The following is a 17,081-nucleotide window of genomic DNA, read 5'->3' on the forward strand; positions in this document are numbered from 1 at the left end:
TGTGAAGGGTAACTATGTGGTTTCTGTTTAATCTGCTGAACCAAAAATGTGACTTTAGTGAAATATCAGGTTTCACTGCAGCTCCTGGGCTCGGAACCTGGGAAAGGGTTAATAACACGTTTATTAATTTCCCCATTATCAGCATTATCTTTATATATATTTTTATATTTATCTTTCATTCAAAGGTCGCCCCCAAGTGGTCACCGCCAGGCAGTGAAGGCGTTTATTCCCGTGTCCGCCAGCAGGGGGAGACATGGGACTCGGCTCGCTGTCGAGTGAATTCTTGTAATCAATGAGGAGCTCCCTCTGCGCCACAAACCCCGCTTTACATCGCCTTTGTGTACAGAATAAACAGGGAATACACCCTGTAATAAGCTTGAAAGGTGTGTCCCCCCCCTTTGGAAGGCCGTTCACCTTATTTTGGCCACAGTTGCCAAGAATAATAGATTTTCTTAGAGGGTCACATTATGTCATCGTTCTCCCATACATAACCTTTTTTGCCCTCTATCTTTCTGCTATTGACATTTCAAATAACAGAAATGTTGTTCTGCATGTAGTCAGGTTCCACCCCCCCCCCAAGCCTTTGGTCAGTGATATAGAAACCTGCATGAAGCCCCCAACACTGACCCCCAAATCTGGAAAAAGTGCAGCCCGACCTCTAGGTGATTAAATTATATGCCAAATGCTGTGAAAAGACACGACTGAGCATTATCATCATACTCTGTTTATATGGAAATTCATAAAACAGTTTACTTGCCAAAATAGATGAGTCTCATATTACATCATTCGAAAGATTGGGAGATGCAGTTTCTATAATTTTGCTCACAATTTACTCCTGTATCTGATAATGTGTTATCTTCCAGTCTCTTTAAAGATATGTGTGGGTGTGTGTGTACATTATATACACACATATATATATATATATATATATATATACACATATACATACATACATATACACACACACATACACCCTATATATACACGAGAGCTCTGGCAGCATCTGTCATGATACAGGAGAAGCTTTACCTAAAAACACATTAAGTCCTTTAAAAAAAACCAAAGAAACAAAGCGTGCGGCCCACAATATGTGGTTCTGTAAACATGTCCTTCACTTAAATAAAAAGTTGCACATTCGCTTTCTTCGCAGGTCATTCCCCGGCACGGCGGCGCGCAGGGGAGTGCGGTTTGTCTCTGGGACATTACATTTCCAGGTTCAGATCCTCGTAGTGTAAAAGCAGAAGGAATAGGGCATTTTGGGAGAGGGTCTGAGTTATTTTTCCCTTTTTCAGAATTTTTCCTACTTATTGTGCAGAGAAAAAAGTTATTCCGCCCAGAACCTGCAAGGGCTGCCCAGCTTAAAAACAAACAATAAATGGAGGGTCCGATGGAGTTAGGTGGGAAGTGCAGTCAGAAACCTGTTCCAAGGTTGCATCAGTTCTCTCTGTGCTTATTTCTGGGTCATTACTCCAAGGAGTCACTGTGCCCCAAACCCAGCTCGCTGACATTCGTTGTCTGAAGCTCGTCGCCATCTTCGTCAAGTTCATCCTCTTCCATGTCCTCTTCCTCGTCTTCTTCTTCGGAGCCATCCAGCGAGTCGTCGTTGGCCCCCAGTATGGCCTGCTGCATGGTCAGTGCGTCGGAGGACAGGGACTGCAGGCCGTCCACATTCACAGACCCTGAAGGAGAAGAAGCCGTGAGTTTTGGGTCCCTACAGCAGATCTACGATAACGGATTTTAATCTTGAGAAAAAACACATTGTGAGGAAATAGCAACTGAACAACTATTTACAAACACACCGCGCTCTGCTGTCATTTTTTTATAGATTTTTTCTGCACAGTGAGGGGTCTCTGGCTAATTTGTTTTATTGGGATTAAGAGGGTCCTCAAAAACACTAACATTGTAAATCTGTGTGTATTAAAAGCGTGTGGTGACCTCAGAGAGCAGCGCATGGACTGTCTTACAGGCGATACATTACCATCAGGGTTTGTCCCGGGTAGGACTCCTTGTTGCTGCAGGACGCCGGCTGCGATTGAGTTAGGCCAGAACCTTTGAGTCGGCCGGTGCTGGGACTTTATCTTCTTGGCTTTGGGTGTAGGGTCAGGGTTACTGGCGTCCAGCATGGGCTGCAGAATGCGCCGCCTGGCGTTGATGAACCTTGGAAACACAACAGAGGGAAGTTAGGATATTAATTGGTGTGAAAACATCATAAAAAATAATGATTTTTATTAAAAACAAGAATCTAGACGGTCTTCTGCAAACCTGAGATTTTATGGCATGTGGGTAAGGAATCAGCAGCGGTTACACATACTGGATGCAGGTAGAAGACCCTCAGAAGACCCCAAAAAGTGAGCTTGAGAAGGCTCAGGGGTCCCATCACCGTGTGATCTAGGATTCAGGGGCTCCTATAGAATGTGATCTAGGATGCAGGGGGCGCCTATAGAATGTGATCTAGGGTGCAGGGGTGCCAATAGAATGTGATCTAGGATTCAGGGGCGCCTATAGAATGTGATCTAGGATTCAGGGGCGCCTATAGAATGCGATCTAGGATTCAGGGGCGCCTATAGAATGCGATCTAGGATTCAGGGGCGCCTATAGAATGCGATCTAGGATTCAGGGGCGCCTATAGAATGCGATCTAGGATTCAGGGGCGCCTATAGAATGCGATCTAGGATTCAGGGGCACCTATAGAATGCGATCTAGGATTCAGGGGCGCCTATAGAATGCGATCTAGGATTCAGGGGCGCCTATAGAATGCGATCTAGGATTCAGGGGCGCCTATAGAATGCGATCTAGGATTCAGGGGCGCCTATAGAATGTGATCTAGGATTCAGGGGCGCCTATAGAATGTGATCTAGGACTCAGGGGCGCCTATAGAATGTGATCTAGGATTCAGGGGCGCCTATAGAATGTGATCTAGGATTCAGGGGCGCCTATAGAATGTGATCTAGGATTCAGGGGCGCCTATAGAATGTGATCTAGGATTCAGGGGGCGCCTATAGAATGTGATCTAGGATTCAGGGGGCGCCTATAGAATGTGATCTAGGATTCAGGGGGCTCGTCATTCTAAGATTTAGGAATTAGGGTCATTACTGCAAAATCCCAGGCATTGTGCTGTATCCGGGCGTTTGGAATTTTTTAGTAATTATCATTTTGTTTGATCTATAAAGGAATCTTCTCTGGAATGAGAATAATGTTGCTCAAGTAAAAATGTCCTTTTCTTTACAAATGAAACACATCTGAGGTGTATTTGTGATCCACACCTGGTAATCGGGATTTTCACACCAGAAGTGCGTAGAAAATAAACCTTTGACTCATTTCCAAACACGCAGTTTTCAGCTGAAGCACACGATTAATAGCCATAGTAAGGTGGGTGATCGCCCCCCACACAGCCGCTGGCCCCAGGCAATTCCCAATTCCAAGATTTTGTGTTAAACAATACCTTTTGTCTTATTATTTGCTAAAAATAATTACGTATGGAAAATGATTCTGGTGCAAAGCTTGACATTTCGTCAGATATTCCTTTTACTCTGTGTTCACACCGTTGAAATTAAAGACACAATTTGGAAGCAAAAGCATTTTTAATACTGATGATTTTTGATATATTTTTTTACACATTTCATTCTGATTCTCCCCGATGACCATTCACAAAACTGCTAAAATGCCATCTATTGCAGCTGAATGACTTTTGTCCGCTGGAGGCACGGATCTGACCCGTTACACGATCTTACGATCGACGTCCGGCTTCCATGGTGATAGCAGAATATTTCACATAACCTCACGAGCGATGGTCGGACCCTCCTCATGCTGCCTGCGCCACGGACTATGTTAGTATCCTATAAGGGCAGCTATGGCCCAGTGTCTGCTGTGTCGTTGGGAATACACAAAACCAGCGCTGCGGAATATGATGGCGCTATATCAATCAATAATTTGTACAGTGCCGCTACCTGCGATCCCCTACAGCGGCACTGAGTATTCTCCAGCTGGAGTCGCTTGTCATCTGCTGTGCGTGTGATAATGAGGATTGGCCCCGCAAGTATACCCATGCTAAAGGGTACAGCCCGCTTCTGAAGGACATTATGGTCACAGTACAGGAGCCTCACTCAGCTATCTGTAGCTATAAGGAATATTCTCTTTAATTCACTGCCAGACACATCGCGCATGACCTGGGGCCACCATTCCAGGGCAGACACTCACCAGTTGTTGACCTGCAGTAACGTAAGGTTTGTCTGAGCTGCGATCTGTCGCTTCTCATCCTCGGTGGGATACGGGTGCTGGAAGAGAAAAACGGGCAGTTAGGGGTGGGATACGGGGGCTAGAAGGGGAAGGCAGGCAGTTTGGGGGATACGGGTGCTGGAAGAGAAAAACGGGCAGTTAGGGGTGGGATACGGGGGCTAGAAGGGGAAGGTAGGCAGTTTGGGGATACGGGGGCTGGAAGAGAAAAACGGGCAGTTAGGGGTGGAATACGGGGGGCTAGAAGGGGAAGGCAGGCAGTTTGGGGGATACGGGGGCTGGAAGAGAAAGACGGGCAGTTAGGGGTGGGATACGGGGGCTAGAAGGGGAAGGCAGGCAGTTTGGGGGATACGGGGGCTGGAACAGAAAAACGGGCAGTTAGGGGTGGAATACGGGGGCTAGAAGGGGAAGGCAGGCAGTTTGGGGGATACGGGGGCTGGAAGGGAAAGACGGGCAGTTAGGGGTGGGATACGGGGGCTAGAAGGGGAAGGCAGACAGTTTGGGGGATACGGGGGCTGGAAGAGAAAAACGGGCAGTTAGGGGTGGAATACGGGGGCTAGAAGGGGAAGGCAGGCAGTTTGGGGGATACGGGGGCTGGAAGAGAAAGACGGGCAGTTAGGGGTGGAATACGTGGGCTAGAAGGGGAAGGCAGCAGTTTGGGGGATACGGGGGCTGGAAGAGAAAAACGGGCAGTTAGGGGTGGAATACGGGGGCTAGAAGGGGAAGGCAGGCAGTTTGGGTTGGAATACGTGGGCTAGAAGGGGAAGGCAGCAGTTTGGGGGATACGGGGGCTGGAAGAGAAAAACGGGCAGTTAGGGGTGGAATACGGGGGCTAGAAGGGGAAGGCAGGCAGTTTGGGGGATACGGGGGCTGGAAGAGAAAGACGGGCAGTTAGGGGTGGGATACGTGGGCTAGAAGGGGAAGGCAGGCAGTTTGGGGGATACGGGGGCAGGAAGAGAAAAACGGGCAGTTAGGTGTGGGATACCGGGGCTAGAAGGGGAAGGCAAAGACGGGCAGTTAGGGGTGGAATACGGGGGCTAGAAGGGGAAGGCAGGCAGTTTGGGGGATACGGGGGCTGGAAGAGAAAGACGGGCAGTTAGGGGTGGGATACGGGGGCTAGAAGGGGAAGGCAGGCAGTTTGGGGGATACGGGGGCTGGAAGAGAAAAACGGGCAGTTAGGGGTGGGATACGGGGGCTAGAAGGGGAAGGCAGGCAGTTTGGGGGATACGGGGGCTGGAAGAGAAAAACGGGCAGTTAGGGGTGGAATACGGGGGCTAGAAGGGGAAGGCAGACAGTTTGGGGGATACGGGGGCTGGAAGAGAAAGAGGGGCAGTTAGGGGTGGGATACGTGGGCTAGAAGGGGAAGGCAGACAGTTTGGGGGATACGGGGGCTGGAAGAGAAAGAGGGGCAGTTAGGGGTGGGATACGTGGGCTAGAAGGGGAAGGCAGGCAGTTTGGGGGATACGGGGGCTGGAAGAGAAAGAGGGGCAGTTAGGGGTGGGATACGGGGGCTAGAAGGGGAAGGCAGGCAGTTTGGAGGATACGGAGGCTGGAAGAGAAAGATGGGCAGTTAGGGGTGGGATACTGGTGCAAGAACTTAAAGTCAGCATTATGGAGAATGTCCGGGTACGAGTGGAGCGCCGGGACCTCACGGGGCCCGTCTAGTCTGCCCATTATCCCCACTAAAACCCAGTAAGGAGCTGTGTCTTTATATCCAGGGCTCTCCAGCACTGAGATGTTTTTCTGGGATGCAGCAAAATCATCTTATAAACAATTATAGATATTGAAATTTGACTTCATTAGAACATACATCTGGAACCCTCCCTGCTTTGGACGAGGTGTGAGCCGGCCTCTCTGGGGGTGCTGTTGGAGACCCCTGATCTAAATACACGCAAAGTTTATTTAATAATAAAAACGACTAATACAACATTTTGCGCTAATCAGCTGCCTCCTGAAACCCAACACTTTTCAGTAGTTTTTTGTGCCGCGCATGTTGTGCTGCAGGTGGCAGTAGTGAGTTAGAAATCCCCCTCAAAAGCTCATTTACACAAATTCAGAGGTCCTTTACCCCACCGAAGCAGCTCCATGTACCAGGTGAGGGGTAGGATGCGTGTAATAGCCCCTGTGAGACATTTTTGGGCTGGATCCAGAATGACCCGGAGTCGGGTTGTTCAGTAAAACATTCTGGATCCAGCTGGGTGCAGCGTGCAGGAAGCGGGTGCAGCGTGCGGGAAGCGGAGTTTGGGAAGCGGCTGCAGCGTGTGGGAAGGGGCTGCAGCGTGTGGGAAGGGGCTGCGGAGTTTGGGAAGCGGCTGCGGAGTTTGGGAAGCGGCTGCGGAGTTTGGGAAGGGGCTGCGGAGTTTGGGAAGCGGCTGCGGAGTTTGGGAAGCAGGTGCAGCGCGTGGGAAGCGGGTGCAGCGTGTCAGTCTAACATGAAGGAGGATTTACTGCTTTCTAATCCTAAGAACTAATAGATTGGAAATGATCGAAGGCGAGGGGCGGCTCACGGGGCGCTTGGGGTATTAAATGAAAAGCAGGAGCCAAAGAAGTAAAAAAAACTAATTCCAGCAAAAGAAGAAAAGCGTTAGAGCGGCATTAACACGGGGCACCGGCGGCGGGTCACTGACAGGCTAATGAATATTAAAGGTTCAGTGACATTTCGGATTTCATTACTTTGCCCTTCGAGAAAAGTTGACCTTATATGCACCGGCAGCTCTGGGAGATCTCTCGGGGCGTCCCCCAAAACACAAACAGATGAGGGGTCCGGCCGTTACATCTCTCGGAAATTCAACAATCCCCTCAATAAGCTCAAGAGATCTCAGACACCGGCACGGAAAATGAAGAAATCCCTAATTCCAAGGGGGGGGTGGAAAAAGCCCCCTAAAAACAAACTGCGGAACCGTTCAGGAAAGTTGCGCCGGGATTTACCCCGGCATTCCAGGGGAACATAAATCTATATAAAATATATGTGCATTGAAGATAGCGGAGGTTGTCATGGTGACAAAGCAGGGCATTTAAAGGGTTCTGGTGTAATGGAGTGTGTCGGCAGGTAAGGCCCCAAGTGACCCACATGGATTCTCCAAAACGAAGAGGCCCCGAAATGTTGTACTTTCCAATAAAAACCACACGTAGGGCAGACATGCAAAGCACAAACAAAATGATTACGGTTGGAACCCCCTGCAGGCGAATTCCTTTCAGCAGGTCTGGGGACGGCTCCCCCTCCCCACTCCCCTCCTTGGTTTAATCCTTGGTAATAAATATAGCTACTCACAGGTCACAATAGTCTCTGGCAGAGCCGGGAAAGCCCGGCTTAGCAGCCCTCAGCCCCAATCCAGCTACCGTCTGAGTGATGGAGGCAACGACCTCTAAGCCCCCCCGTGACTGCCCTTCTACATAAAGCCCGTTACAGAGCTGGGGTCCATCTGTGGTACTGGGGTAACCCATTCTGTGCAATACAGCATACAGGGTATCAGAAATAGACTAAGGTACACCCCAGCAGGGCACCGTGGCCCCCACACAGCCACGGCCAGAGGTTAAAGCACCCAGTTCATATAAAATGCGACTACATGCAGTTAGTATGAAGAAGAGCGTTTTACCATCACACCTGCACCAACACCCGCTCGGCCCCTTCTCCCTGGCTTAGGGGCTTGCCGTGACCGGGGGGCTGCGAGTGGCCTTGTATCTTTTGAGACCTTGAAACGTGTTTTAAATGTGATGTAGGATTCTATGAGAAGGGTCAGCCGAGTGCCCAGAGTGCCCACGGCGTACCGAGCCCCCCTGGCAGACTGGTAAACGGCGAACGCGGTTTCATGAGACCTCAGAGTCTCGGCATGAAGCGCCAGCTCGTTCCCGCAAACGTTGAAACGCGATTGTGGAGGAATCCACTCTGCGGGCCCCGGGCATGAAGGGGTTAACGTTCTGCAGTGCTGCAGCTTCCCATTTACCGCGGAATTGATGTCTTCGTTAAAGTCGTCTCTTCCTGATGACTTTAATGTTCTTGCATAACGTTCTTCGTGCGGGAATTAAACGTTCAGACGAGATCCGGCGTAGACCCCCAAACCCTCCATTCCCTGAACACAGGGGCCCCGCTGACACTGAGGGTGTTGGGGCTTCACGTGGTCTTCTGGTTACCGACGGCTCCTAGGTGGAGGAAATCTCTTTGCCTTCATGGTGCCAGTTAGAGTCTAATTTTGGGTCAGAGGGGCTGATTGCTGAGACAGGGATGGTACCCCAGTGGGGGGCATATTGATAAAGAGAGGGCAATAGACACTGGCGTCGGGGGGAGGAGAGAGGAAGCTATATCACTCCACAGCTGAGTGGGAGAGACGGACCTGTGTTACCCCTCCGTGGGAGTGGCAGGGGTGAGACTGGGTGGGAGAGACGGACCTGCGTTACCCCTCCGTGGGAGTGGCAGGGGTGAGACTGGGTGGGAGAGACGGACCTGCGTTACCCCTCCGTGGGAGTGGCAGGGGTGAGACTGGGTGGGAGAGACGAATCTGCGTTACCCCTCCGTGGGAGTGGCAGGGGTGAGACTGGGTGGGAGAGACGGACCTGCGTTACCCCTCCGTGGGAGTGGCAGGGGTGAGACTGGGTGGGAGGGACGGACCTGCGTTACCCCTCCGTGGGAGTGGCAGGGGTGAGACTGGGTGGGAGAGACGGACCTGCGTTACCCCTCCGTGGGAGTGGCAGGGGTGAGACTGGGTGGGAGAGACGGACCTGCGTTACCCCTCCGTGGGAGTGGCAGGGGTGAGACTGGGTGGGAGAGACGGACCTGCGTTACCCCTCCGTGGGAGTGGCAGGGGTGAGACTGGGTGGGAGAGACGGACCTGCATTACCCCTCCGTGGGAGTGGCAGGGGTGAGACTGGGTGGGAGAGTCACGTTAAAGAACGAGCTATCTTTAGGTATTCGCGTTTGATGGGGCTATTTGGGGCAGTAAAAGGTCTCTTTAATAATGATTTCGTGTCACGCTCAACCACGTGTGGGGAGGCCACGCACTGCGGTCACGGAGAGCGAGGAAGTCACTGACTGCATTGCCCTGGCTGTCAGATGCCCCCCGGCGATGGGGTGGGATGTGAAGGGCTCACGGACCCCACTATAGAGAAGCGTTTTGGGGACGTTATCGAGCGGCGCTCTGAGTGGAAACTTTCTTACCATCAGATGCTGGAAGAGCCACGAGCGCATTATGTTGGTGGCCTGTTTCGGGAGGACTCCGCGCTTGTTCTTTGCCTTTTTGTCTTCGCTGTCGAGCAGGGAGGTCAGTTCCAAGTTAACCTGAGGGCAGGAGAAGACAAAGCTTCAGCAAACAGGAGCCTTCCGAGCCTCGCAGGGAGACAGAAAGGAAAGGAGCAAAAACGGTCAGAATGAGAAATCCGCTCCAAAGTAAGCCACACCCCTTTTGGCCCCTGTGCACCCCCCCATTCAAGCCCCTGGCCCCCAATGTCTCTCTCTCACCCCATCTCATGGCCACGCAGGGAGCGCAGCTACTAATGTTTCTCCCACCCCATTTCACGGCCATGGAGGGGCACTAGGGGACTGTGGCCTCTCTCCTACCCCATCTCACGGCCATGGAGGGGCACTAGGGGACTGTGGCCTCTCTCCTACCCCATCTCACGGCCATGGAGGGGCACTAGGGGACTGTGGCCTCTCTCCTACCCCATCTCACGGCCATGGAGGGGCACTAGGGGACTGTGGCCTCTCTCCTACCCCATCTCACGGCCATAGAGGGGCACTAGGGTTCCAATAACAGGACTTGTTAGATTTGCACCAATGATTAGTAATTGAGATCACGCACATTCCACGCACATTCCACGCGCATTTCACACGAGGGGCTTTGAGAGTCGATGCTCTTGTGATAAACCCCCCTGTATCAGCGAGACTGGGCCTTATCACTGTTCAAACAGACGACCGCTTCATAAGCCCCTCTTCTTCTACAAAGGCAGCACGTTGTCATGGAGACCACCTTCCCAATCCTTGGCTTACAATAGCATCTTGATTTCCATGGCAACTGGGGGCGAAGGAATAAAATCCGGTGGCACTTTAGCCAGTTTATGTGATCCTAATAAATCAACAAGACACGTGGATCCCAAGCAGTCGTCGCGTCTTCTTCTTGCCTTAATACACGGCGTGCGAGGGGTTAAAGCGACTAAGTTAACCCCTGTTTAGCAGCGTGTGGAGTAAGCGTGGCTGCGGCTCCCAGATCTCTCCACTCGTCCCGCGCTCGTGAATCCAGAGATCATCTTGAGGCCCAACGTGGTCCGAGATATCCACATTCATCGCACAGCGAGCACCGATGGGTCACAGGAATTCACCCCAAGGGGCCAGGATGGGCCATACTGTAAACAGTTATGAAATGAAGCAGAAACGGGGAGACATCGCTATTCGTATGTATGATTTTAGCTCAGAGGTACTCGGCGCTTTACAATTTACAGTATAATAAAGGGAGACATTATATGGGGTCGCGCAAGTACAGAGGCACTCACAGTAAGAATGAATACGTTGGGGAAGGGGCCCTGCCCCGCAGAGCTTACAGTCTATGCAGTAGTAGGGAGTGGGCAGACATGCTGATCTGGAGCCGGGGCCACTGATAATCTGGATACAGAATATGGAATCTGTCCCTCCTGCCTGGCAGGTAAAGGGTTTATTCCCTGCACATCGTTCTTCTCAGATGAACCTCATCCTCCTTTGGAAACCAGTATTCCCCAAAATAAATCCTGGGTCATTGGGGAGGGCCACCCGCTTGCGCAGGACCGTATGTGCATACCCCTGTACAACAGCGGCCTCCGGTGGCTGGAGGATGCATTGACTTGAAAGTTAATGGGCCCCATTCAAGAGATGAATGGCACCCAAAGGGTGCGTGGATGGACCCCTTTCCCTACCCAGGGTAGGACTCTTTAATTCACTATTTATTATCCCAGAGTACAGATAGAGGGAGGGGAGAGGGAGGGAAAGGGGTTAGTACAGGAATCATACTCCAGGATCAGGACCCTCTTGAATGTCTTAACATTTGTTAATCGCCCCCCAAACCTTCCCTTAGTAAATGGAGGGTCCTAGGGAATGCTATGTCATTTTTTTTATAAGATATTTAATATATGTAAATATATACTTTTTTATTGCTATTTACGTTAATGTAATGTATTCGGGGGGGGGGTCTATTTTTTAATTTCAGGTCAGTACATGCGTGTTGTTATTCCCACTGCACACCCTCACCTGCAACTCCCAAATGGCAAACAGCTCGTATTTTATGCAAGTGAAGGTATGCAAGGGCAAGTGATTTAAGTCAAGTCTGAGGATCCAAGTTAGCCCATAACTTGAGTGTAGGGGCCCTTCCTGTACTGGCATGGAGTGCAGGGGCCCTTCCTGTACTGGCACGGAGTGCAGGGGCCCTTCCTGTACTGGCACGGAGTGCAGGGGCCCTTCCTGTACTGACACGGAGTGCAGGGGCCCTTCCTGTACTGACACGGAGTGCAGGGGCCCTTCCTGTACTGACACGGAGTGCAGGGGCCCTTCCTGTACTGACACGGAGTGTAGGGGCCCTTCCTGTACTGACACGGAGTATAGGGGCCCTTCCTGTACTGGAACGGAGTGCAGGGGCCCTTCCTGTACTGACACTGAGTGTACGGGCCATTCCTGTACTGACACGGAGTGTAGGGGCCCTTCCTGTACTGACACGGAGTATAGGGGCCCTTCCTGTACTGACACGGAGTATAGGGGCCCTTCCTGTACTGACACGGAGTGCAGGGGCCCTTCCTGTACTGACACTGAGTGTACGGGCCATTCCTGTACTGACACTGAGTGTACGGGCCATTCCTGTACTGACACGGAGTGTAGGGGCCCTTCCTGTACTGACACGGAGTGTAGGGGCCCTTCCTGTACTGGCACGGAGTGTAGGGGGCCTTCCTGTACTGGCACGGAGTGTAGGGGCCCTTCCTGTACTGGCACGGAGTGTAGGGGCCCTTCCTGTACTGGCACGGAGTGTAGGGGCCCTTCCTGTACTGGCACGGAGTGTAGGGGCCCTTCCTGTACTGGCACGGAGTGTAGGGGCCCTTCCTGTACTGACACGGAGTGTAGGGGCCCTTCCTGTACTGACACGGAGTGTAGGGGCCCTTCCTGTACTGGCACGGAGTGTAGGGGCTCTTCCTGTACTGACACGGAGTGTAAGGGCCCTTCCTGTACTGACACGGAGTATAGGGGCCCTTCCTGTACTGGCACGGAGTGTAGGGGCCCTTTCTGTAAGGTTAATTCAGTTCCCTAAGGTTAAATTCACTTTAAACCTGGCTGGAGGGAGAGTTTATAAAATATGTCTGACAGCAGCTGCCCTTTTAATGCCGGGAAGTTTTTGGGGTCAGATGTAGGTTCCCAGTACAAACCCAAATAACTAAACGAGGCTCCAGCATGGGCATGAACGTGAGGTAAGAGACGAGCTCTGAGATGACGGACCTACTCCGGAGCCACCAGGTCACGACGTCCCGAAGAATACATGAGAGAGGCTCCGGCAGAAGTCTGTTTAACGCGTTTTACCAAAAGACTGTCTGCCGAGAGAGACACAAAGTCACCCGTCATGTTCCAGACAGAGAGAGGATCCTGCACTCCCTGCCCCAGGGTATCTGCTTTGGGGTACCTGCCTCGGGGTAAGTGCTATTCCGGGAATCTACCTCCTAAAAGGTCAGCATATAAACACATAAATGTTCCAGAAGCCACGGCCTGGATTGTCGTACCGCCGGGTACCGGAGTAACTTCCATGCGGAGATTCATTACAACTCATTGACTTTTCCTTCCCCGCTTCCTACTTGTTACATTTTATAGCGGCAGCAGATTCCGTGGCGCTGCACACTCGCTGCTCCCTCTCACATTTTACGTGCATTACGTTTCTTAATGCAACGAGTTCTCCTGTCCCAACCCACGAGAGGACGCCGCTGGGGTAGGGTGACCACGTCGGCCACGTATAACTTTTCCATATTGCTGACCAGCCCAGGTAAAGTGCTGCCCTGCAGTATGGAGGATGTATAACTGACTAACTGGCTCCCTTCCATAAGCCTATACACCCTCCATACTGCAGGGCAGCACTTTACCTGGGCTGGTCAGCAATATGGAAAAGTTATACGTGTCCCGGAAAACACGGCCCATCTTCTGAAGGGCAGCCCATCTTCTGGATGTTGGTGGCATTTCATAGAAAAGAGCTACAGCTGGCAGCCCAAAATGGCCCACGCTGATCATCCTTTAGACTAAATGACAACAAAAACTGGGGGTGGGCTTCCAAGATGGCTGTTCGGGGGCTTCCTGTACAGGGGGTACCATGGGACGCTGTGTGTTATCCTCCCGTGTAGGTCGGTACATGTGCAAGGTGGGGTGTAATTAGTATGTTGTATGTAAATACTATAAATGCCCCAATAATAAAGTTAAAATCCCGCCTTTCCGTGGGCGGAGCTTACCTGCGCATTCTGTATCTGTATGGCGGCTTGAGGGATTGTCTGAGTTACTACCTGACCCTGCGATGTTACCATGGCAACCGGCTGGTACAATGCACCCCCTAGTGAGGAAATAAGAGTCAATTAGAATATATAGAAACAGTAAAACCCATACAGATTCACCGGAATATTAATCCCCACGCAAGATGAAAATAACGCAACGGCTTTATCCCCGCAGCTTTACAGCACGTCAGGTATTTATCTGCATAACGCATCTGCCGCACAGGGGGAGTTGGATAATTTGGAAAGTTGAAAATGTCAAGCAGCCAAAATCCCCCCAAATAACCCCAAAAAACGTTATTCCAACGGCTCGGACATCAGTGAGTAAAATACAGAGAATATTCCCGCTTCACCCCGCAGATTTGGTAAATAAATTTTAAAGGAAAGAGGGCTTTGAAGGGTTAACGTATCCTCGAGAGGGCGGCAGGCGCTCTAATTCATGAATAATGGAACGATATCAGGGGATATGTTCACAGGAAGACAATATAGCGAGGCTGGCCTCCTCTCCTCGGGGAGCGAGACAATAAGGAGGATAAACTACCTCCGGCTCACAGACAGGGGACCGAATAATAAAAAGAGCCAGATGAAAGCTGAAGGAGCCAATAAATATGGCCGGTCACCGGGGGCTGCAGTGAGCCAGCAGCCGAACACGGTACCCCGCGAGAGCCAGCAGACCCCCAGGACAGAATATGTAAACCGCACCAGGGGCCACACTGCCAGGGGTATTTATATTATCTTAATTATTTGTTATATAGCACCACCATATTCTGCAGCTCGGTACAATGGGCCGTAGAGATTGGGGAAGAATAACCCCAAATGTACATTGATCATCACTTCACAGATAGTGCCATGTTCATGGGAAGCGGGGACAGCGCATGTGCCCCAGCGTCTGCGACAGATGAGGAGAGCCGACGTTATTAAACAGACATTGGATCCGTCTTGTCTCTCCGTGAGATGTTAAAGAGGAAACAAATCCTTATGACCTCATAATCTTCTAAGTGCCATAATGTTCCTCAAGTTAAGAAGCGATTAGATTACATCACAACCCTTTCTCGTCACAATGTTCAATACCTTGTAGCATTCTCACCTGACACGACTTGTGCTGAGTTGACGGTTGTCATGGATAAGTTTCCTTGTTGCAGAGCCGAGGCAGGGACCACGATCCCCGGCGGGTTTTGGGATAAAGCGCTCAGGGAGTTCGGGGAGTTCTGTAACATTTCCTGGGGAAGGGAAGGAAGCAGAGTTATGATGGAAACCCACTCTATTAACCCGGACTCACAGCCCGACTAGATTCAGTCTGTGCCGGGACTGATTACCCCCATGAGAATCACACGCACCCAACAGACATTCATGTGATGTGAAATTTCACCCGGTGAGGGGCTCGTCTAAATCTGACCGTCGCCCCATTGAACCTTCTCATTTTCCCGCTGCTGTCAGAGCTCAGACCGTACTGGGTCCTTGGCCAGGAGGGTGATACACTCCAGACTTTACCATATTTCATGTTTGTAAGATGGAAGCTAGCAAGTGTGTGTGTGTGTGTGTGTGTGTGTTGAGTGTATGGTGTTAGTGCGTATGCATGAGTATATGTGTTGGATTGTGGGTATGTTAGTGTATGGTGTTAAAGAGTGTGTGTGTTACTGTATTGTGTTAGAATGTGTGTGTATGTTACTGTATGACAGTAGAGTGTATGAGTATATGCTGTTAGAATGGGTGTGTGTGTCACTGTATGGTGTTAGTATGAGTGTGTGTGTTACTGTATGACAGTAGAGTGTATGAGTATATGCTGTTAGAATGGGTGTGTGTGTGTCACTGTATGGTGTTAGTATGAGTGTGTTACTGTATGACAGTAGAGTGTATGAGTATATGCTGTTAGAATGGGTGTGTGTGTGTCACTGTATGGTGTTAGTATGAGTGTGTGTGTTACTGTATGACAGTAGAGTGTATGAGTATATGCTGTTAGAATGGGTGTGTGTGTCACTGTATGGTGTTAGTATGAGTGTGTGTGTGTGTTACTGTATGACAGTAGAGTGTATGAGTATATGCTGTTAGAATGGGTGTGTGTGTTACTGTATGGTGTTAGAATGAGTGTGTGTGTGTTACTGTATGACAGTAGAGTGTATGAGTATATGCTGTTAGAATGGGTGTGTGTGTCACTGTATGGTGTTAGTATGAGTGTGTGTGTTACTGTATGACAGTAGAGTGTATGAGTATATGCTGTTAGAATGGGTGTGTGTGTCACTGTATGGTGCTAGTATGAGTGTGTGTGTTACTGTATGACAGTAGAGTGTATGAGTATATGCTGTTAGAATGGGTGTGTGTGTCACTGTATGGTGTTAGTATGAGTGTGTGTGTGTTACTGTATGACAGTAGAGTGTATGAGTATATGCTGTTAGAATGGGTGTGTGTGTCACTGTATGGTGTTAGTATGAGTGTGTGTGTGTTACTGTATGACAGTAGAGTGTATGAGTATATGCTGTTAGAATGGGTGTGTGTGTCACTGTATGGTGTTAGTATGAGTGTGTGTTACTGTATGACAGTAGAGTGTATGAGTATATGCTGTTAGAATGGGTGTGTGTGTCACTGTATAGTGTTAGTATGAGTGTGTGTGTTACTGTATGACAGTAGATTGTATGAGTATATGCTGTTAGAATGGGTGTGTGTGTCACTGTATGGTGTTAGTATGAGTGTGTGTTACTGTATGACAGTAGAGTGTATGAGTATATGCTGTTAGAATGGGTGTGTGTGTCACTGTATGGTGTTAGTATGAGTGTGTGTGTGTTACTGTATGACAGTAGAGTGTATGAGTATATGCTGTTAGAATGGGTGTGTGTGTCACTGTATGGTGTTAGTATGAGTGTGTGTTACTGTATGACAGTAGAGTGTATGAGTATATGCTGTTAGAATGGGTGTGTGTGTCACTGTATAGTGTTAGTATGAGTGTGTGTGTTACTGTAGGACAGTAGAGTGTATGAGTATATGCTGTTAGAATGGGTGTGTGTGTCACTGTATAGTGTTAGTATGAGTGTGTGTGTTACTGTAGGACAGTAGAGTGTATGAGTATATGCTGTTAGAATGGGTGTGTGTGTCACTGTATGGTGCTAGTATGAGTGTGTGTGTTACTGTATGACAGTAGAGTGTATGAGTATATGCTGTTAGAATGGGTGTGTGTGTCACTGTATGGTGTTAGTATGAGTGTGTGTGTGTTACTGTATGACAGTAGAGTGTATGAGTATATGCTGTTAGAATGGGTGTGTGTGTCACTGTATGGTGTTAGTATGAGTGTGTGTTACTGTATGACAGTAGAGTGTATGAGTATATGCTGTTAGAATGGGTGTGTGTGTCACTGTATAGTGTTAGTATGAGTGTGTGTGTTACTGTATGAC

General features: G+C 50.0%; 1 protein-coding gene across 2 annotated transcripts in view; it reads right to left on the reverse strand.

Moving 5' to 3' along the window:
- Positions 1-708: 708 nt before the first annotated feature.
- Positions 709-17,081, reverse strand: part of PKNOX2 (PBX/knotted 1 homeobox 2) — a 35,203-nt gene continuing 18,830 nt past the window's right edge. For both annotated transcript variants that reach the window (XM_053452275.1, XM_053452274.1), the window contains 6 exons: positions 14,786-14,918; positions 13,663-13,760; positions 9,386-9,505; positions 4,198-4,274; positions 1,979-2,157; positions 709-1,679 (listed from right to left, as the gene is read on the reverse strand). In XM_053452275.1, the coding sequence (XP_053308250.1) occupies positions 1,465-1,679; positions 1,979-2,157; positions 4,198-4,274; positions 9,386-9,505; positions 13,663-13,760; positions 14,786-14,918 (822 nt within the window). In that variant the 3' untranslated portion in view covers positions 709-1,464. The remainder of the gene's footprint in view (positions 1,680-1,978; positions 2,158-4,197; positions 4,275-9,385; positions 9,506-13,662; positions 13,761-14,785; positions 14,919-17,081) is intronic.

The sequence above is a fragment of the Spea bombifrons genome, chromosome 12 (assembly GCF_027358695.1).
Source record: "Spea bombifrons isolate aSpeBom1 chromosome 12, aSpeBom1.2.pri, whole genome shotgun sequence".
NCBI lineage: Eukaryota > Metazoa > Chordata > Amphibia > Anura > Pelobatidae > Spea > Spea bombifrons.